The 21,692-nt window shown below is 39.9% G+C and overlaps 1 protein-coding gene across 15 annotated transcripts in view; it reads right to left on the reverse strand.

Annotated features, from left to right (window-relative positions):
- Positions 1–21,692, reverse strand: part of DNAH14 (dynein axonemal heavy chain 14) — a 129,737-nt gene that overhangs the window by 17,836 nt on the left and 90,209 nt on the right. For 11 of the 15 annotated variants that reach the window (XR_014545787.1, XR_014545788.1, XM_083604684.1 and 8 more), the window contains 16 exons: positions 20,648–20,756; positions 18,455–18,580; positions 17,212–17,306; positions 16,079–16,238; positions 13,289–13,420; positions 12,107–12,202; positions 10,087–10,227; positions 9,254–9,469; positions 8,567–8,794; positions 7,160–7,281; positions 6,534–6,778; positions 5,374–5,813; positions 5,080–5,275; positions 3,245–3,454; positions 2,099–2,196; positions 116–275 (listed from right to left, as the gene is read on the reverse strand). Coding sequence is in view for 11 of the 15 variants with exons in the window: in XM_083604684.1 (XP_083460810.1) it covers positions 116–275; positions 2,099–2,196; positions 3,245–3,454; positions 5,080–5,275; positions 5,374–5,813; positions 6,534–6,778; positions 7,160–7,281; positions 8,567–8,794; positions 9,254–9,469; positions 10,087–10,227; positions 12,107–12,202; positions 13,289–13,420; positions 16,079–16,238; positions 17,212–17,306; positions 18,455–18,580; positions 20,648–20,756 (2,774 nt within the window). In the remaining 4 variants the exon portion in view is untranslated. Of the gene's footprint in view, positions 1–115; positions 276–2,098; positions 2,197–3,238; positions 3,455–5,079; positions 5,276–5,373; positions 5,814–6,533; positions 6,779–7,159; positions 7,282–8,566; positions 8,795–9,253; positions 9,470–10,086; positions 10,228–12,106; positions 12,203–13,288; positions 13,421–16,078; positions 16,239–17,211; positions 17,307–18,454; positions 18,581–20,647; positions 20,757–21,692 lie in introns of those variants that run through there. The other 4 variants (XR_014545785.1, XR_014545786.1, XM_083604679.1 and 1 more) reach the window with 3 other exon arrangements.

Consider the following 21,692-nt stretch of genomic DNA (forward strand, 5'->3'; position numbering starts at 1 on the left):
AGCCTGTGAATGTATTGGCAACCCTGCTGCTCTGCAAAGCCACATGGGGGGGCAATCGGATTGTACCCTAATTCATAAAGCAGGTTTTGCATACTCATCCTTTATAAATGCTCACCTTGAGTATGAATGAGAATTATTGGAGTTATGGCATTAGATTCTTCTTCATATACTGCTTTCAAATTAATTCCTCCAATCTGAAGATAGTAATTCCCCAATTTCTCAGCTACAAATGTATGTACTGCACTAGTTAAGCTTTCTAACCGAAGAACTTTTATCTATTAAAAAAATATATGATAATATCACTGAATTCATGAAAGATATGATTCAGCAAAGTGAAGCACCTTTAAATTCCATTGAGTTCATTGTGAAAGCACAGCACATGTATCTCTCTCTCCCGTTGAAATACAAGCAACTTAAATGTGCTTAACTGTGAAAGGATTGCATCTGAATTCCTTAAAACTATCACTTCCTTAATTGCTGTGAGGGAATTTGTGCCCTCAAAAGCTCAAAATATTTGCAAGCAGAAGCTAAATATAAAGTGATCCCTATTGACTAGATTCCAATAACAAGTACTGCAACATATAAACATAAGGAGCAACCTGCGGGATCAGGCCATTGGGCCATCTAGTCTGGTATCTTGCTCTCACAGAGGTGACCAGATGCCTGTGGGAAACCAGCAAGAAGATCTGAACACAATAACATTCTCCCCTCCTGTGGCTTTCAGCAACTGGTACAGTGGAACCTCGGTTGTCGAATGTAATCTGTTCCGGAAGACTGTTCGACTTCCGAAACGTTCAACAGCTGAGGCGCAATTGCCAGTCGGCAAATCCCTTTTTAAAAATGGAGAAACACACCTCAGAAGCCGTTCGACTTTCGAGGCGTGTTTGAAAACAGAAGCATTCACTTCCGGGTTGTCGTTGTTCGGGTTCCGAATAGTTCGACTGATGAAGTTTTCGACAACCGAGGATCCACTGTATTCAGAAGCATCACAACCCCGGCCTCTGACTGTTGAGGTAGAGCATAGCCATCTTGGCTAATAGGCATCAATAGGCCTCTCCCGCATGAATTTGTTGAATCTTCTTTTAAAGCCATCCAAGCTGGAGGCCATCATTGCCTCCCATGGGAGCAAGTTCCATAGTTTAACTATACAGTGGTACCTCGGGTTAAGTACTTAATTCGTTCTGGAGGTCCGTTCTTAACCTGAAACTGTTCTTAACCTGAAGCAACACTTTAGCTAATGGGGCCTCCTGCTGCCGCCGCGCAGCTGGAGCACGATTTCTGTTCTCATCCTGAAGCAAAGTTCTTAACCCAAGGTACTATTTCTGGGTTAGTGGAGTCTGTAAGCTGAAGCATATGTAACCTGAAGCGTATGTAACCTGAGGTACCACTGTACTTGATTTTGGCTAAAAATATTAGTAATTTTGGACACTGACATTTATTTATGTACACTAACTGTACCACTGTACACTGTGTGAACAAGTACTTTATTTTATCTGCCTTGAAACTTCCAACATTTAGCTTCATTGGATGTTCACAAGTTCTAATGTTACACGAGAGGGAGAAAAAACTTTTTCCTATCCACTTTCTCCATGGCATGCATAGTTTTATAAACTTATATCACGTCACATCTTACTTGACTTTTCTCTAACACTGCAATCTTTTAAAGATGAAACCTGTGCAAAGACATCTCCTAGTGCAATTGAACTTGCCCCCCTTCTCCTTCTTTGTGCACCTCCCAAATGGCTCTGAGGGAGACATGTGAACCCCCAGAACAGCATGTGGAAGGAGGGGGAAAACATTCTGTTGAGCAAGGAGAAATCCTTGCACTGATGGAGCATTTGCTACAGCACAATATTGAAATCCTCCCAAAAGATACCAAGTTGTATTCAATGTATCACTAAAGTGAATGATCTGTCAAGACATAGATTTCTTCTTGTGTAATAAAACGTTCTCCACCTCCTCTCCCCCATTCCTCCTACCAAATCTGTTCTGGGGTGTTTCAGAGGAGATTTGGGAATAGTGGGTGGGTGGTGGTGGAATAAAATCCCATTGTGCTAGCAAGAATTTAGTTGAATACTTCCCACTTGATTTTACTTACCAAAATAAGTCTTTCGAATGCAGAAAGTTTCTCCCAAGGGAAAATTAAAGGTCCACTCTCCTGCTCATCACTTTCTCTCAGTACTTCTAATTTTGGGTCTGTAAGAGATTAAATAGTAATTTACAACATTACTGAAACTTTGAAACAGTTGAAACCATATAAAAATGTTGCAACAAATTTGTAACTTTTATACAGCCATATAATTGAATAACATAACTGCCAGGATAAAAGTGAAGTGTGGTAGTTCTCAAACATTTCGCTGAGCTACACTTTCAGAATAAAAATTTGGTCATACCACACCAATTTTTAAAATTGGCAAACAAAAAGAGACAACTCTTAGCAGTACTTGATTTATAACATAGAGTACAACTACCTCATAATATGACCATGGGACATCCAGAAAGTATAAAACAATGCAGCTACATAAAAACATGAACCATTCTCCAAATATAATTATAAATGAGCCTCTTACATATGTACCTTATGTATACAAACTCAGTGAGAGGTGTGAGCTTGCTTTAGCTGGGTAATCTCATTTATATTAGGTCTAATTTGAGACAAACTCTCAAATCATCTACACAAATAAGCCTTTTTCTTCTCTGATCTTTCATATTTGTCAGAGTTGTAAATCTCTGTTCACAACAATAGAACTGTAGAATAGCTATTGTTCTTGAAGAGAGGAGTAGAAACAACTGGCTGGGAAGCCAGAGGGTCAGAGCGATGCTTGATTTCTGTCTGAATCCAAGGCAAGCAAGACCCTAATACTGTTGACTCCTCCACTGGAGGCTCAGGTTGTATATATGTGTAAATAAAGACATCACAATCTCTGATGTAACCCTATTCCAAAGGAAACATGAACCCCAGGTAAACGCCAGAAACCCCTGGAATCTCACACCACTCAAGAGATTGGGGTGGCATGCAACATTATAAAAGCCTTTTGTGGACTGGAGTCTCACTACATCAGATGCACGGATTGTGATTCTAAGTTGTCAGGGGCAAATTTCCAATGCTCTCTCATCCAAAGAAAACTAACCCCAGGAGCATTCTTCTTCAATTTTTCATGGTTTGGGGACACAGGGAGTGTTTTCAACAATAGGTTAGAAAGGCATGCTGAAAATCAACACATAGTTTTACATCAACACTTACCTTGCCTTGGTGACACTGGTCTATAGCTTGTACTGATCAAATAATATACATTCTGAGTATTTAGAAAAGCTCTCCATTGCTGAGAATTTGTTGAAAGGGAATCACACAACAGGCTGAATGTTGGCATGTGAGTGCTCATGTACCTGCATTCTTTCCACATCATGTCAGTAATCCAATGGAGTGGAGGAGTTTTCTTGAATGCACGTGAACCTAATTGAGGAATAATAATTATATTATACATTTAATTAGTGTACATATCTACTTTTGAGATTTGCAGTCCTGGAATGCCTTAGATTTAAGTTCAATGGATTTTAATCAGGCCTGCTCTCAGATAAATGGGTATAGGATTGCAGCCCTAGAGGAAGTTGTTTCTACTCAGAAATTGGCCGTACACAATATAACAGTATTCCATTGATATTACTTCCACTTTGTTTGAACTTTTGTCAAAAACTACATCACAATAGGGAAGATTCTAACACTTGTTAAATTCAGAATTTAAGTGCAATAGTTCCTTAGTAATTCACCCCAAATCTTTATAACTATTCTTAAAATAATTATAATCACTATAAATGGAGGTGTCTGTCTACATGTGTCTCCAGACTGTCTGTATTTTGAAGGAAGGATTCATACCTGGAAATTTAGGTTTTCACAATTAAAGTGGATTAAATCACTCTATCAGCCTAGTACGACAATTTCTTTAAAAAGAAGCAGACTTTTTGGTGTTAGGATCAATGAAAGATCAATGGGGTGGGGAAACATCCACAAGCACATCAGGATGAATGCTTAATAAATACCAGATATAATCTAATCTCTATGTGAGATTTGTGCAAGGAATTAACGATAGCTCAATATATTGGAGGAGGTCCACAACTACTTTTTTGGTAGCTTGTCCTATGGTCCTCTAACTGTTGTTTTTTAGTTCATGGATGGCAGGAGTGCCAAGTATAGGGGGTCCTGGGGGCTCAAGCATCCTCAAAAAGTTTGTTCTGGGTGCTCAGCACCCACACCGCAGGGCCCCTGACACAACTGCTGGTGCCTCGCAAAGCACCAGAAGTCACATCTGAGGCATTGTGAAACCTCAGGTATGCTGTCCAAGGCCTTACAAGACCTCGAACCGGAACTCAGGTTCTGAGGCCATGGGGTACATGACATCATGACGTCACATCACAGTGTGTGCTGGGCACCCATAACCTGGGGCCCAAGTGTTTCTTCCATCCCCACAAGTCCATGATTTCTGTATTGCAGGAGGTTGGACCAAGTGACCCTTTGGGACCTTCCATCTCTACAGTTCTACCCATTGAAGTGCCTTTACTTGAGTTTAGAAATTAGAAAAGGGCATGCCTAATTAGTACATCTTTAAAAAATGAAAAACAGATTTTTTTTCTTAGATTTTTCAGTTTCCATCATTGCCAAATTTCATTCTCACTTGTAGAGACAGGAAAAAAAATCTGTGTTTGTAGTATAACAGATCTAAAGAATCTGTAATGTGAGGGAACAATGGAAATTTTAAAGATATTGCACTGGACTCCGGCTACCCGTGGGCAGAAGCTGCCTGTGGGAAGTTCTATTTGAAGAAGGGGTATAAGTGGCGATTTGCCGTTCTGTGCTCCCTGAAAAGGTACTCTGAAGGATTAGAGGACCCTCCAAACATAATGGGGGCGGTGCTGGGGACTGCAGGGGAAACAGCATATATCAATTATCTCCTAGTGGGAGTTTCCACTGATGTGTCTTTTCTGCAAGTAAAAGGAGCTGTTTTAGAAATGGCAAGTCTATTTCTGAGAGGTGCCTGAGAGTACAATTTGACCTATACATTTACTGAATGTGGCCTTCTTTACCAGTAGTCTCAGAGTCCTGCGTGTCCATAATATTTGCCATTATGCTAGACTGAAGGAAGAAGTTCCACTGATTCTCTGGTATAAATCCAAACTTGTTAGTAAATAGATTTCCATCATACTTATTTTTCATAATTGCTGTACACATCAGAAAAGCAAAACATAGCTGATTCTCACTGAACAGAGCTGAAGAAACTCTCTGTTGAATAAGAAATTTAAGAACAATGAAAATACATTATATTTTACAGATACTAGTATTAGCCAAAAATCATTTGTGTAATAAATTCAGGTACACACCTTATAAACATTTTTTGTTAATTTCTCTATTATAGCATTAATATGTCCTTGGAAATTGACTGCGATACTCTCTATTTCGTTCTCATCTTCTCTGGCGAGAAGTCTCTCTGATTGAGTCCTAAAAACTGACCGAGGCTTAAAAATTCCTGGGGCACTCAACGAAATCCCAATTTTTACTTTGAGTATGTACTCTACAGAGTCTTCAAAGATCTTATGAAACCACTCCAGGGGAAACTGATACATATAGTTGATATGAGAAAGATCTGATACTACAAAGTAGAGGATGGCGCCATGAGTTGCAATAGGAAGATAGCTTTCACGCAGTGCCTCTATTTTAACTTCTGTTGCTGCAGATGCTTCAACACGCTCAAAAATTTCTGTTGAGGTAATTTTAGATCTTTGCAAATTGTCAATAAGGTCTCCATCATCTAGAATATGTCCTACAATTTAAAGGAAGTTTACTTCATTTGTGGTGTAGAAATAAATCAAATAATGCATTATTGATTAAATATCCACTCTTCTGTAAAAAATTTTTTTAATAAACTGGACTGTAATTGTGGATAAATCTAGTAAAAGAAACAAGGAACTTTTATGCTGCCCTTTAGTATGGCTAAAGTAAAATCCATAACAATAATAAGCAGGGTGAACAAGAACATCAATTAAATTAAATTTAGCAAATCAGAACAATACAACTGTCAGATTAAACTGAACACAGATGACAAGGCCTGGGCAAGAACAAAAGGTCCAAATTTGTTGCTAGTTAGTACTGCCCTAATATCTAAAGGCAGGAGGGCCTCTGGGTTGATTTCAGTATTTGGCCAGGTTTGTGTGAGAGGTGGTCCTTTAATTACAATTAGAATGATTTACAATTTAATTTGCACAGCAATTTATACAAGTAACTAAACAGAGCACTGTTTTAGACCCATGAGATAGATTAGGTTGAGAGCTTCATAGATGAGTGGGAATCTGAACCAGAACATCCAAACTAACATTCTAACCTCTGCCTGACACACGGAAATCGTTGCAGATTACCTTATCCATGTCATTTCATATAAAAAAAAACAATTCATTTAATTTGTAACTTATTTAGTTACAGGTGCCTATAATTTGTTCAAAACATATGGGTGACATTTCAAGGATTTCTGTACATTTTTCATTACCATCTGTTTTTTGGAGAAGCCTAAGTGACTTCTGTTCCAGTTCACGAAGTGTTATTAGGTCAGCAGATATGCTTTCTAGCAACTCACAACGCCGGTGTTCAACCTCTGGTTTCTCCTTAATTAGAACAGCAGATAAAAGCTGATCTTGCAAACCTTCAAATGTTACAGTGAAATTTATCATTGTCACAATACTGCATATTGCTGGCAGAAAATGGGGGTTGGGTTTTTGTGTTGTCAAGTATAATCTGAAACAATAATTAACAATAACGTCAGGTGTGAGGCAAGTAAAGACATAGCTGAGTCAAACAAATATAGCTAATTTAAAATATAGTTAGTTTCAATTTACATAAGTAAAAAATTATATAGTGGTACCTCGATTTAAGAACAGTCCTTAATACGAATGATTTGGTTTACGAACTCCACAAAACCGGAAGGAGTGTCCCAGTTTGAGAACTTTACCTCGGTCTAAGAATGGAATCCGAACAGTGGAAGGGCACTGGCGGCGGGAGGCCTCATTAGGGAAAGCGTGCCTTGGTTTAAGAATGGTTTTGGTTTAAGAACAGACTTCCGGAACGGATTAAGTTCGTAAACAGAGGTACCACTGTATCACTGAAAAGAACAGTTACCTGAAGTTTTGGTTGCACTCAATTTCAGAATCTCCTATTCTAATGAAGTCTTGCCCTGATTTGTTGTAGATTTCCTTTTTTAATATTGGCTTCATATTTGAATCCAGTGTTTCACTGAAATCCTACAAAGCACAAAACCAGGTGCTTAAACCTGAAATGCAGTGTGTGAGGGTGTTGACATCATAACTTCATTTATCCCCTCGATCAGAAAACCCTTGCCCAACCATCTTTTTCACCTTCTTAGGATGAGGGGACAGGGCAGGCTAATTTTGCACCACAGCAGGCAAGAGGAGAGTGAGGATGAGAGGACAAGATGAAAGAGGACAAGGTGGAGCAGCTGCAGAACAATCTGCAGTTTGCAGATCCAGGCAGAAGACATTCTTGTTTAGGTATGACACCTCCTACTGGAGAAATGAGGCAGAATCTTCTCAATCCTTTTGCCTCTTCTCCAAGTGGAGGGGTCATCACTGTAGGCAGATTGACTGACAGAGCAAACAATTTCTCAACTACTAACCAGCCTTTCTCAACCTTGGGTCCCCAGATGTTTTGGGACTACAACTCCCATCATCCTTGACCACTGGTCCTGTGAGCTAGGGATCATGGGAATTGTAGGCCAAAACATCTGGGGACCCAAGGTTGAGAACCACTGTGCTAATCAATGAGAAGACTGAACACTAACCCTAACAGGTAAACTAAAAGGACTGTAGAACAGACATTTATGACAACCAGAAAGAAATACTCCAGATTGACAAACCTACAACCACCTATGTAAACCAGAACCTTTTAGCCTTCAGGCAGTCAAACAGAAAAGTTCTGGGGTAGGATAGATCACCAGCCCCTGAATCACCAAGGAGTCACCAAGGGGACAACACCATCAGATTGACAAGGTCCAGGAGCCAATGAAGGGCCACCAATGAAGGGCCACCAAAATTACCTTGGCCTAGAAGCAGATTTTCTGGATGGTTTGATCAAGAAGACTGAAGCAAGGAAAGGCATAGAGCAAACCCTGAGACCAATCCACCCCCAGGCAATCCACACCCCTGGCCCCAGAGATGGAAACTGGGACACAAAGGTGTCTAACTAAGCACTGTACTTGGAGGCAAACAGATCCACAACTGGCTGACCTGTCTGCTGAACTGGCTGCTGAAAAACTTAATTGCCATTCTGCCTCACTGATGCCTATGTGGCTCAACCAGTGGTTGTTAACCTCTGCCAGATGTCCCATTTTCAAGCTGAGCCCATGTCAACAGTTTGTCAGTTTCCACCATCAATGCCTTTGAATAGGATCCTTGTTGACTGGCATAGTAAGTAAAAGCTTGTATCTAGCATTGCTCAGGAATTCTAAGACACCCCCCCGACCAGTTTATATAACAGTTGAGTGATCAGACTCAGTGGAAGCTGAACTACCTGTAGTAAGACTGATTCACCAAGACGCATAGAGTTTTCGAGTGTTCTAAAATAATGAGCATCCGTAACACGAATTTGGCGTAGTTTACCACTCATTTGACTTATCCATTTGTACGCTTGTCTTTCTGGATCAATTAGCAAAGGATAACGTTGTCCATACATAATATGTATAGCATTTTCTGTAGAGTACTGGTCAAGTGGCAAGCCTGCATTTTGCCACTTGCGGACCTGTAAAACATCAATTTTTAATACTTAAAGACTATTATCAACAATAATATTTGTTCCACAAATGATTTGAGTGATTCTGAATAATAACAAAAGAAGTATGATCGCTTGAATAAATCCCAAAAGATAATATAAATGGTAGAGGCATACTTTGGCATTTCAAATTTCAGGGTCGCCCTGTGTGATACCAAAATTTGACACCCCCCCTCTTGTCTTCAATTCTGTGTATGCACTATGTTATAGTTGTGAAGATCAGCTTGGCATCCAATGGGGGGGGGGCTGGTTGCACTGCCCTAAATCTACCTCTGCAAATGGGGCCTTTACCTAGTTAATTAGGTAGTGCCTCAGCCAGCAAAATTAGACTCTCTCTCTAAAAAAATCCCCACTCTCCTAAGAACTCTTTTAATTTAAATTTCAAAGAAAACCTTGGAAATGTCATTCCCTCTGCCCATGCATTATTACCTCATTTTTTTCTGTCATGCAATTTACTAATGAATAATTTGGAGATACTAGAATATTGCTTTCTTTGCAGAGTTTCAAACAGTCATTCACTAGTTGCTGACGATATGATGCTGATAATACTCCACTATAGGCAATACACGCTGCTGAAACAAAGGCATCACCCACAATTCCCTGCAACCTTTGATCGAAATTATTAACAGATTCTTTCCAGCGTGCCTAGGATATAAAAAAAAATGTTTAGGGCCAAATATAACTGAGTACTGGACAAACTAGTTTGTTTAGAAAGTATAGCACTTGCAACATAATAAACCTATGACTTGCCAGTACGCAGCACATACTATAAGTGATTTCGTAACAATATTTACACTTGTGTAGATATTTATGTTGGGAGTATAAGAAATAGTTTAGTGCTGTGGTATTTGTGAAAAATGCTCTCATCCCACATTTGAAGGTACATAAATAAGCAGTATTTTTTTTTTAGCCATTCTTCTCTGCTTTGATTTTAGAATAGCAATGATTTTTCTTTCTCTGAAATTTATCAATAGCTCAGTGAACAATATACAGTACCTTGACACCTGAAAACAACCCTACAGTAGATGGTTAAATCCCTAACAACTTCATTAGTCTTCCCCCTTTATCCTAGGGCTATGGTGTGTGGCAATGCTGGTGGAAACAGCTAGCCTCTGACGGCAAACACAGAGTATACTTCTCCACAAGAATACGGGAGGTTATATGATATGGAAAAGGACCAACAGGAAAGACAGTCTAAGACAAGTAAACAATGAAGCCTAATTTTAATTAGAGTCAAACATTAGAGCAGAAAGAAGTAATACCATTTCATCCTTCAGAGCTGTGCTTAACACAGATGCACAGTGCAAACGGCGTGTTGTTTGATCTTTTCTAGCTGCTAGCATTTCTTGCTCAGCGATACTTTCTCCAAACCTTTTTTCTAAATTTTGCTGATGTTGTTCAATCTGAGGAGTTAGAAATTAAAGGAAAACATACTATAGTGGCATATATTGCTGCTATAGATCATACTTTTTCTTTCTAACTCTTTCTTTCAAAACTTACATGAGGTTCTCAGTGGGTTCCTAACAAGGTACTAGACAAGACAGAAACTACTTGCCTTCAATTCTGCTATAATTGGGTCTATACATTAAGACAGGTTGCTTCTCTGTAACTGTTGTAACAGACATGTGCAATCATAGTTGTGGGTTCTGTGCAGAGCAATGCTGGGAGCTTTCTAAAGCTAGGTGAAATAGTTCCCAACCCCCTGTAAGCATGAACAAAGGAGCATAGCTCCAGTCTTTCTGCTTATAGTGGGGTGGGAGAGCTGGGGGGGGGGCAATCACATCTGGCAACCAATGCACCACTTTGGTTTCAGATAGTCCATGGGTAGATAAGTCTAAAAAGCCCAGGACACAAATTTTCACAGCCCTCTAGCAGCTATGGTGGCTCATTTACCAGAAGTAAATTGTGTCCCGGGCTTTTTAGACTCATCTGTGTACTAGGGACGCGGGTGGTGCTGTGGTCTAAACCACTGAGCCTAGGGCTTGCCGATTGGAAGGCTGGCGGTTCGAATCCCCGTGACGGGGTGAGCTCCCGTTGCTCTGTCCCAGCTCCTGCCAACCTAGCAGTTCGAAAGCACGTCAAAGTGCAAGTAGATAAATAGGTATCGCTCCGGCGGGAAGGTAAACGGCGTTTCCATGCACTGCTCTGGTTCGCCAGAAGCGGCTTAGTCATGCTGGCCACATGACCCAGAAGCTGTATGCCGGCTCCCTCAGCCAATAAAGCGAGATGAGCGCCGCAACCCCAGAATCGTTCGGGACTGGACTTAACTGTCAGGGGTCCTTTACCTTTTTACCTATGTACTATCTGAAACCAAAGTGACTCATTGGTTGCCAGATGTGAAATAATTTGGCATTATTTTCAGCTCTCCCACCCCACTATTAGTTCCTAACAATTCACTGCAGCAGCTATAAAGGAAGCACCAGAGTAAGAGCAGGTCAAATGCAACACCTGGCACAGAGAAAGAGAATGGTGCCATGTTTCCTCACTGCAGTTCCTTCTCAAAGTGAGTGAAATGCATGGATGGGAAGAGGTAGATGGGTCGAACTAAGGACTGATAATTCAAGGGCACATGACAAAAATTCAAAAAAATATATAAATACACCATATATAAATTATTGATGATTATGATTAGCAGTAGTAGTAAATTTGTAGGACTACACAGAGATCACAGAGGAGAACAAACACAACATTGTTTCCCATTCTACTTATCTGCAATTCTCTCTGCTTGTTATCAAACTGAGCTGATTATTTATTATTCCTGGTTTCTACTATTTCACCCCCTGTAATACATATCAATCTTATTTTCTTAAAAGTTTTGGTATCCTTGCTAAGAGAAAAGAATTAAATTTTAAAATGTATATGTAAAAAGAGAATTATTTATTTAATACCCATATATGAATATATCATGGGAGGGGGAATGGGTCCAAGGGACACCTGCTCTCTTCATACAATCATTATTCATACCCACATTCCAGTCCCCGGGTGGCCTTTGTCTTCACTTATTTCACACCCTTTAGGGAAGACCAAATCTAGAGCAGATGATTCTAGATGCTCATTCCTAGGCTAGATGTATCTCTGGAAAAACTCTATCCATTGTTACCCTCTCACACTGCTCCTGCTGAAATACCTTTTAACAAATAAGTAGACAGATTTTTGCCACCGTAAGATTTTTTTTAAAATAAAACAATATACCCCAAACTGAGACAGACACAAACTTTATGTTATTTAACAAGCAATAAATTCTATAAATTCTATAGTATATAACAAGTAGAATTCTTTTACCAGCACTAAACTTCTTTGTTTATCAGTCAATTTTTCATGTGCAAGTTTTAGTAGCTCCTCTGCTTCAGCTACCTTCAATTGTTTTGGCTCTACAAACTATATAAGAAGATATATTTATAATTCAGCTTGAAGGAAGGAATATGGCTATACGGAACTCACTGGACAAACAGAAAAAATATTTATGTGCAATACACATATGCAAATTACACATTCCGCTTCATATGATTTCATTGAAAACAGCACCTCTGTGTCAAGTTCTTTCCCCACTTTTTTATGTTTTGGCACATTTACTGATAATGTGCCATCATTACATTTCATGCTCATCTGTCCCCACCAGCCCAAGATACATTGAAGACCTGACAAAATACATAACAAAATGACTTCCTAACTTGGGGAAATTTACCTAATAGTTGCAGTGAAGACTTGGGGATGTGGGCCAGGGGATGGAGGCTCAACATAAGGATGTTTTTTTCCTCTGTGACAATCCCACATTCAGCATAAACTGTGTTATTATCTCACACGTGCTTCTAAGCAAAGTTGTAATAGAATGCACCAACACACACTTCCTTACAAATAGCCGGCCAGAATAACCATAAGTAGGACTCTGGAGAAAATGTGGCTTTTAGTGTACTTATGAGAATGGCTGCGGAGGACATAAAATAATCTATCCCCAGAGCTCAGAACATGGTGTCTGTTTCTCATCACATGGTGAGGAGCTATAGTTCCCAGTTATTTTTTACAAAAGAAGATACTAGTAGCCCACATAGCAGAACATCCTATTTTCATCGGAGAAATGTTGGAGGGTATGTGCATGCATGCAAAGGCATTTCCATACTAGACTTTATTCTCTTCTCCTGTACTAATAGTCTAATTTCCCCTCTTCTGTATGCACTGATTTGTATACATTGTAGAATATGCATATTTATACACGCAGGAGAGAAGGCAGATTGTGACCTGTATAATTAGAAAGCTAATGTTCAAAAGGATACAGTGGTTTTGTTTTTTTAATTCCTCAACTAATTTTGGCTGAAATACATTTGCAAAACTGAGCACAAATTCCTGTTTATTTCTATTTAGAATATCTCTCAACATAAACAAAATGTATTTTTAAAAGTTTTTCTTATGAGGACATTATTGTAACAACTTTTTATGATGATTCAGAAACAGTAGCTGTAAAGATACCTTTTTTACAAGGTGATAGTGATCTAAAGCTAAAACCCATTGACACATGGAGCAGCAGGCAACAGACACAAGTCCGACTTTTAAGGGGTTGAAATCAGGCATCCTTACATATTTCTTCAACTGCAGAAGCACCTAAAATGAACACAGACCAGTTGTTAAAACCAATGACTTAAAACAATAATAGAGACTCAGCTATACAGCTGCAAATAAAACGTTTTAAGTGTGTTTTAAGTGCAATATACAATGTGACACTAGGTGGTGATGCTGAGCCTTATGGAAAATTTCATGTAGTTTTAAAAATGCTTTTAAAAAAGCAGTGCGTAGCAAATAGGAACAGGGATGTCATCAAATATTATAGGATGGAGGTTAAATTGTCTAACAGCTCTGGAGGAGCTTTAAAAAGAAACAATTTCCAAAAAAATTGCCAGGACATTATTTGCTGACCAGTTTTGGTCAGTCCTGCTTTCATATTTTACCTAACTGAGTGACTACAACATTTAATTATTTCATGTATTTCTACCCTGCCTTCCTTCTTGCCAACCTAGCAGTTTGAAAGCACGTCAAAGTGCTGGCGGGAAGGTAAACGGCATTTCCGTGTGCTGCTCTGGTTCGCCAGAAGCGGCTTAGTCATGCTGGCCACAGGACCCAGAAGCTGTACGCTGGCTCCCTCGGCCAATAAAGCGAGATGAGCGCCGCAACCCCAGAGTCAGTCACGACTGGACCTAATGGTCAGGGGTCCCTTTACCTTTACCTTTACCCTGCCTTCCAGGGCAAGCCCCTACAAGGTAGCATACAATAAAATATTAAAACCTAAACAATGGACAAATCATGTAATGAACATAGATAGGTAAAGGTAAAGGAGCCCCTGACCATTAGGTCCAGTCGTTGGCAGGAGCAGGAGGTTGGCAGGAGCAGGAGCAGGGACCGAGCAACGGGAGCTCACCCCGTTGCGGGGATTCGAACCGCCAACCTTCTGATCGGCAAGTCCTAGGCTCTGTGGTTTAACCCACAGCGCCACTCACGCCCACTATGTAATGAACATAGTACCAGATATTTGGGGAGTGAGGGAGGGGGGAATCATTACATCCAAGACCAGATAATGACTTTGACAGCTGATATGTCAACAAATATTAAGTTACTTATGCTTACCAAAATCAGGTGAATACATAAGACTACATGAACTCAGGACTGGAGAGCTAATACATCCTATTACCCCACATCATTCCACACATTGGAAACAGTGTGAGATTTGCCCCTTTGTGCCTTTATAAATATACAAAGAAGATTGTGTATGCCATATAAGACACAGAGGAGTAGGATGCCATAATTTGTAAGCACAGAACGGGGGAGTATTTTTTTGGAATACAAAACCATTTCTTCAGGCCAATTTTTGAAAACAAAAGCAGACTTTTCCAGCTGTCTTGGTTCAATTGGAATTCTAGGCATGCCTTGTGTGTGTGATTTGGCTTTGCTCAGAGAATGACAGCATCAATGCAGTAATCAGGGATGGCCACAATGGTGCAAACCAGTGGTGTGTCACACACAGGAGGCTGTAACCGCTAATTGATCTCTCAGAGCACCTATAATTCAGCTAAAACTAATCCTCTGTGAGTAATCCTTTAGTGAATCAAGTGTCCATTTTACATTTTTTAAAGAGGTTCACATTCATCCCTTTTCAACCTGTAGAGCAAGAGCACTTTACGAAAGCAAAACTTAAGTGGTTGTACAGGAAACTATGTTAGTATGACTCAGGCTAACCCAGGAAATTTATGACCTTTTGTTATATAATGGCATTCACATCCAGTCCAAACACTTTGTGAAAAGCCTTTTTAGTTTCATGCTGAGGTTTGTCTATCATTTCCCCCTGTAACTAGTAGCATTTATTAATTCCATTTTTTTCAGCTTTTTGAAACCACTCCAGAAGGCTGCTGCACATTAATTTAGATATGTTATCCAACTGAATAACCATGGGAGATATTTCTCATTCTTTTGGAAGTTAAAGACTTTAACTTGATTCCTTCCATGCTTTTCTGCCACCACCACCCCTACCCTTTGCCTCTGAACCATGCTTGTTATTTTCCTCTGGATTAATGAGGAATTCTCTAGCGAGAGGCCATTGTCTTTCTAAAAGGGGAAGGTTTTTCTATTCTTAAACCAGGCTAAGTGGGTTCAATGGAACCCAAATTAAAAGAGAAAAACCTAAAGGAGGAGAAGCACCTCAACTTTTCAGAAGTAATGGGGATCTCATTGTTACAAGAGACGACAACTTATTGTCTCAATTCATTTAGGGGCATTGAACCCCAGTCTCTCACAACAACCCATAAGTAATTGCACCTGGCTCTTGGATATAGACTTCTACCCATTTGTGAGTCTTCCACCATGTCAGTGAACATCCAACTTTGCCTCCCCAATTTACTATCAGACAGGGCAAACTTGGGATCTTAACTCTAGATAGTTTCAAATTCCTGTTTTTTCCTAACTTCATTCTTTTTAGCTCTCACAAAACTAAGACAGCCAGTACTTTGCAAGAGAACTTGCCTTTCCTGATCGTTTCTCTTTTTTTGTAGCTTAAGATGCATTCACAGAAGGTGACCCTATACTTTTAGCCTTCTCATTTCCTATTTCTGAAATGGTAACTAAGTAAACAGCCCAGGAGAAAAAGAAAATTGCAGTATTAGTTTGAAATGTGCATTAAAATGACGTAGCTTATTGTTTAAGGTAATCTATCTGAAAATTCTTAGGCATACAATAGAAGAAACAAAAATAATATACACTGCATCCTTCTTTTACCTTTTCTGGTAGATTATCTTTGTCAAGATTAACCAATCTCTTTAGGAACCCAGGATCTGCAAGCAGTAATTTTGCTGTTGTCCAGTTAGGTTTCTTTTCAAGAAGAACACAAACTGCATTCATAACAGTAAGTACAAGTGGAGGAGGGCGAGCATACACTCTGTGCGATACAGAAGAAAAGTCAACGGAACAAAATGCACTAAATACCTTTTTTGTCAAAAAAGCCCCCAACAACTTTAGTTAGAGCCATACTACTGGACAGTGGCTTATCCTGCCTCATTAATATAGTGTGATTAACATACAGCAACATTTCACATGAAAAATCTTAACACTGGAAAATACTTTGGATAGTGCTCAAAATATTTATAATTTCATGTCAGAAAGGGAACTATCGTGACTATTGACTATTGAGACGTAGTAACAAAAACGAAGAAACTAGAGATAATTTGCACATTTATTTACATAAGTAAAACATTTTAAAGTTTGTTGACAGCATTCTTCACTTCTTTTCCCTTAAAAGATATTTAAACCATACCTACTTTAAATTGCCACAATAGTAGCAATGTGTCAGGGAACTGTCATCTGAGACGAAGGAGGTGAAAGGGCTCATGGAGGGTGAGAGAGACCACTCAGCGGAGGAGGGGACCAGCAGGGGGAGAAGTGGAGTTCCAAGGGAAAGTGAGTCGGAGGGAGGGCTCAGAGACACTTCAAGCGAGAACAGTGGGGAGGTTTCAGGACCTCCCGTAGGGACACCCACTCCTCGGCGGAAACTGTCACGCCGAGAGTCCAGAAGACGCGTTTCCGTTAAGGAGCTTTTATGCTGGAAGAAGTTCCGTAAACGCCCACTGTCCGATTCAACGAGCGATTGATGGAGCCATGCTTAAGGAGCTCCATCACAGACAGAGGTTTGGGAACTTAGCCAAACTCTGAGGGATCAGGATTTTACGCACAAGCAGCTCACCATCCCATCACACAATGCTTACCTAAATCATAATGAAGATGAAGAGAAAAATGTTTTGAAATGCAAATATGGGGCCACTAGATTTGTTGCTATTTATCCAACATGATCTGAAAACTGTACTGATTTTTAACCAAAATCATAATCAAACTACAAACATGAGCAATACACTTACCTAACTTCTGCAATGTGGTTTTTGTCAAGTGCATCAAGAGCAGCGACAGCTTTTTCCAAAGTTGGCATTACAGCATTGAGCTCATCTGTTGCTTGCTATATATATAAAAAGAAAAGTTAGACTTTGATGTTTTCTTTGACAGTGTATTGTTGTACAAATGCTGTTTTGTTTTCTATTCTCTGGCTATGTGCTCATATTTATAATATTTGTTTCAAGCCATCTGCAGCTGAAGATGGGATCTACATATCCTAGAACCTGCAAAATTTGGGATGGAATCAGAAATTGTACTGGCTCCCATAGTCAACATCAACCATATTATATAACAGATTTTTGTTCCTCCCCCAGGAGCATTGCCATTTTATTGGAGATCTCAGTGTGTCTGTCATTTTGTCAAGAAGCCCATTCCACTGCCTGTTCTGCTCATTACTGATAGTGGGGCAAATTTGCAGCCTGCAGGCTGAAAGAGGTACAGGGACCATGTCATACCCTACATCATCACACACATTTCGTACCTGGTGTAAGCAGATGTCACTGCCCTACTTAAGAGCCAGACACCTGCTCCCCTGCCCTCTTCTCTCCACGGTAGCACCTGCCCTCTTCGGTCTCTCAGTGTGATTTATTTGGTTGCTTCAGGACCAGCTAGGAACTTTTGGGCCTATCTAATCTTCACTTCGTAGGTCAGGCCTTTTGGCCTACTCTACACTGAATAGCTGGTTGGGGACACTTGATAGCCTGCCATGTTGTTCCATAGGTTGATCTGGCTTTCAGGTGAGTCACATTTGACGGGTGGTTAGGTACGGGAAGAGGACAGTTATGTTTCAGCCTGGTGATGCTTTTTAGGAACCTTTCAAGGGGCTGGTCTGGTCATGAGGCTTACTCTCTGGGCACTGGGGAAAGATAGGGGCCACCCCTGAGGCCAACCTGCCTCATCTACCTGGAATCAGGCTGCAGGGTGATGGTGATGCAGTAAGGATTCCCTGCTCTTCTATATGGTATGAGCTGGGAAAGGTGGTAGGCGGAACAGCCATTTCCCCCTTCCTGCAGGCAGGGGCTGGATTGCCTAGTGGCTGCAATCTGTTAGTTTGAAGTCTTCAAGAGTTTTTCTTATGTTTAACCTTAAAATAAAGTAGCCTTAGTTCAACTCCAGCCCGTGTGTCTGTCTCTTTATTCTGCCATCTTGTCGCAAGCTGCAAATACCCAGCATGGCACAATAAAAATGAAAAACAATTGTAATATGATATACCTGGGCATATTCTTCCACAGTCTGTGTTTCTGCAGCCATAATTTCTTCATCCTGTTTAACAATAGCTCGAACTTGCTCCACAACTAATGCATCTTTGTGAAGCTTTTCCACAAGTTCCTCTATTTCCTGGTAGGAGAGATCCATTTCTCAGTCAATTAAATTTATTGCAGAATATCTTAATCAATAATTAATCTTGTATTTTGGCTGTTTTATGAACTACTCATCAAGTCCTTAATGTGATGGCAAAGATGACATGTACAGTAAGTACATAAGGACTGTACTGCTGGATCAGGACAAAACACTCTTCTGTTCCAGCAGTAGTGTCAAGTCACACGCCCCTGAAAGACTTGTAGGCATGGTGTGATATTGATAGCTATCTCCTGTTGCTTGTGCTACCACCTGGTAATCAAAGGAACACCACCTTTCAGCAGGACCACATTCAGAGATGCAGGTGAAAGCTGAAGGCACAGCATGCAAAGCTGTGCTATGTGGGAAGCTGCAGTCAAGCCTAACTATACATGAATCCTAGTTACATGTATGAAGGGGTTAAGACAACAGAGCTGTGTTCCTAGACTCAGCTAGGTCACACAACCTTTTCTCTGATGAGAGAGGAAGTGGAACCACTTCCTGTCCCTCTCCTTCTGACCAAGGAAGACGTGTCTAAGAAAGCTCCAAGTTTAGAGCACACACAGAAACTGCCATCTTGACCGTTGGACCTGCTATTGTTCTTGTCCATTCAATCTGCCAGAGCCTGCCTTCACATGCAGGAGACAGACAAGTCCCAAACTCACTGAGGCGTTAAGACTGATTGACTACCCTTCACCAGGTTTAGCAAACCAGTCAAAGCACGACATGTCGCCCACCAGAGATACTGCCCATGTCAAATTCTCATTATTTAACTTTTGTATCCCATCCTTCCTAGAGACTGTGACAGAGAGCCCAAGAAACAATGGATTAGAGTGAAGTCATATCAATTTAAAACCCATGCTCAGCCACTGAAAAGTCCTATAGGAAAAAATAATACAATACACAGGCCTGAGTTACTTTTTTAATGGGAAGACTTAATTAAATCTGTACTATTCACATGTTACTGCCCAACTTTTCAGAACAGAGGTCTCCTTTTTATATAAAAAAATTCCAGTGAACAGCAGCTTGTGGGGGAGCCAGAAAGTTTGACCAACTAACCTCATCTGTGCAGAGGAAGAGGAAGAACTCTGCCACAACTTCAGGGGGTGATGAGGGTAAAGGCACTCCGTCTAGGTAGCTGTAGATGGGCTTGCTCATCCCAGGAGTAAGATTGGAGCAGCCAGGGAATGAGGTTGGGGAAAGAATGTGTATTAACTAGCTTCTAAATGAAAGGTGGAATGCTTGGGAGCTTTGGTGTGAGCATCATCAATGCTATTTTGTGGCTGCACTATTTTATACTGTTTCAGTTGACTTAACGTATCATTAAAAAAAAAAAAAAAACCAGTCTGCTCACTGAGCCTATTTACCTAAATAAGAATGCAAAAATAAATGATATATATGAAATAATTATCCGTATTCAAGCAGGATATTAAATGACATGCTGTCACTAACAAGGGTTGCCAACCTGGAGTCATGGGCACCAGTTAAGATCTCTGTGGGCCCTGGGATGATTATCTCTGTTAATAGGTGGGTCAAAGGTAGTTGGTATTGCTTGGTACTTGATGTTAACTTCTGTACATTGTTTTTTCTTTGTTTCTTTTTCAAGCTTGAATAAAAATAGCTTCATAAATAGATGATAGATAGATAGATAGATAGATAGATAGATAGATAGATGCAAAGAACATCGGGACATAGTTTCCAAAAGGAACATCTAAGACAGGGTAGTCCATGTGGTGCTGTCCAAATGTTGTTGAACTACAACAGCCATCATCCCCAACTACTGACCATGCTGACTGGGGTTGATGGGAGGTGGAGTCCAACAAAATTAGCTAACCTTAATCTAAGGTCTATCTATGACAGAGTAACCACTGTCAAAAGCTCTGCCTCTTTATCTATTTTTAATTATTGTTTTCAGATGGTCATTTGCTATTAATATTGTACTGTTTAACCAGGCCCCATATAAATCTACATAAAATATAGCTTATATGCTCTAAATTGTGACATGAATCCAGATAGATCACTAAATGTTTTGAAAGAACAACAAAGCAGATTTGAATGAAATTTTACCTTTGATTTTTTCTCTATTTGAGGACCAAGGACAAGTAACTCATTTTGCATAACTGTAATCTGTGAGGTTGCTTCTAGTATTTTGGTCAGACCAGAATGATAGCAAGTTCTAAAATTAAAAATAGTTAAAATCCAATCACAGTCTGGCCTTTTCTGTTACATATACTGAAATAGTTGTATATTAAGTTGGCTTGCATGACACTAGCATTTTGCAAGACACTGTAAATCTGTGGGCTCCCAGAGAGACTGTTGTAGCTGCTTTGCTCCTCGGTTCATTTTGCTGCTGCACTGAAATAGGAACAAGGTTTGTTCACAGTTATAGGTCATGGTTATTGAGAAGCGGGATCAACCACAAGTCCCAGTTAGGACGACATGCTAAGCCAAACTTTGATTAAGCACAGAATTTGCAGTAAAAAGGATCATGGAGGAACAAAGAGGCTGTGAGCTCCTCTCTGGGAGCCAGCACATTCATATGGTTTTGCCACATTTCGGCTTACTGTGTTGTGCAAACCAGATAATTGTAAATTAATCTGGGTCTCCTGAGCTAACTGACACTTCTAAGCCTCTGAACTATTGGAGCAGTTATGTATGCATAGGGTTATGCCGAATCCGACAATTTCTGTTTCTATCTGTTTCTTATTTTTCCAAGTTTCAGTTATCCATATTTCTACATCACTTTGGAAATTTTTATTTAAATGTCCTCATGAAAATTCATCAGCATTTTAGTACATAATTCTCCAAATATATACATTTTCTATACAATGTTGCTTAATATCCATGTTTATGTAAGCAATTTCCCTTAATATAATGCATTTTGTATCTTATTTTCATCAGCATATAAATTTCTATGTACATTTTACTCTAGCATATACATTTTTGTGCACATGGCTTAGGTGGAGATATTGCATTGCAAAATTTGTACAGAAGTGCGGGTTTTGAAGGGTGGCTACCTTTTGGTTCACATATTGTTACTGAAACTGCAAATTAAATAGGCTTACCTTTAAACTGAGCTGACTAAATTTATTATCAATCAATTTATTATCAA

Source organism: Podarcis filfolensis (assembly GCF_964270895.1).
Source record: "Podarcis filfolensis genome assembly, chromosome: 3".
NCBI classification, from domain to species: Eukaryota; Metazoa; Chordata; class Lepidosauria; order Squamata; family Lacertidae; genus Podarcis; species Podarcis filfolensis.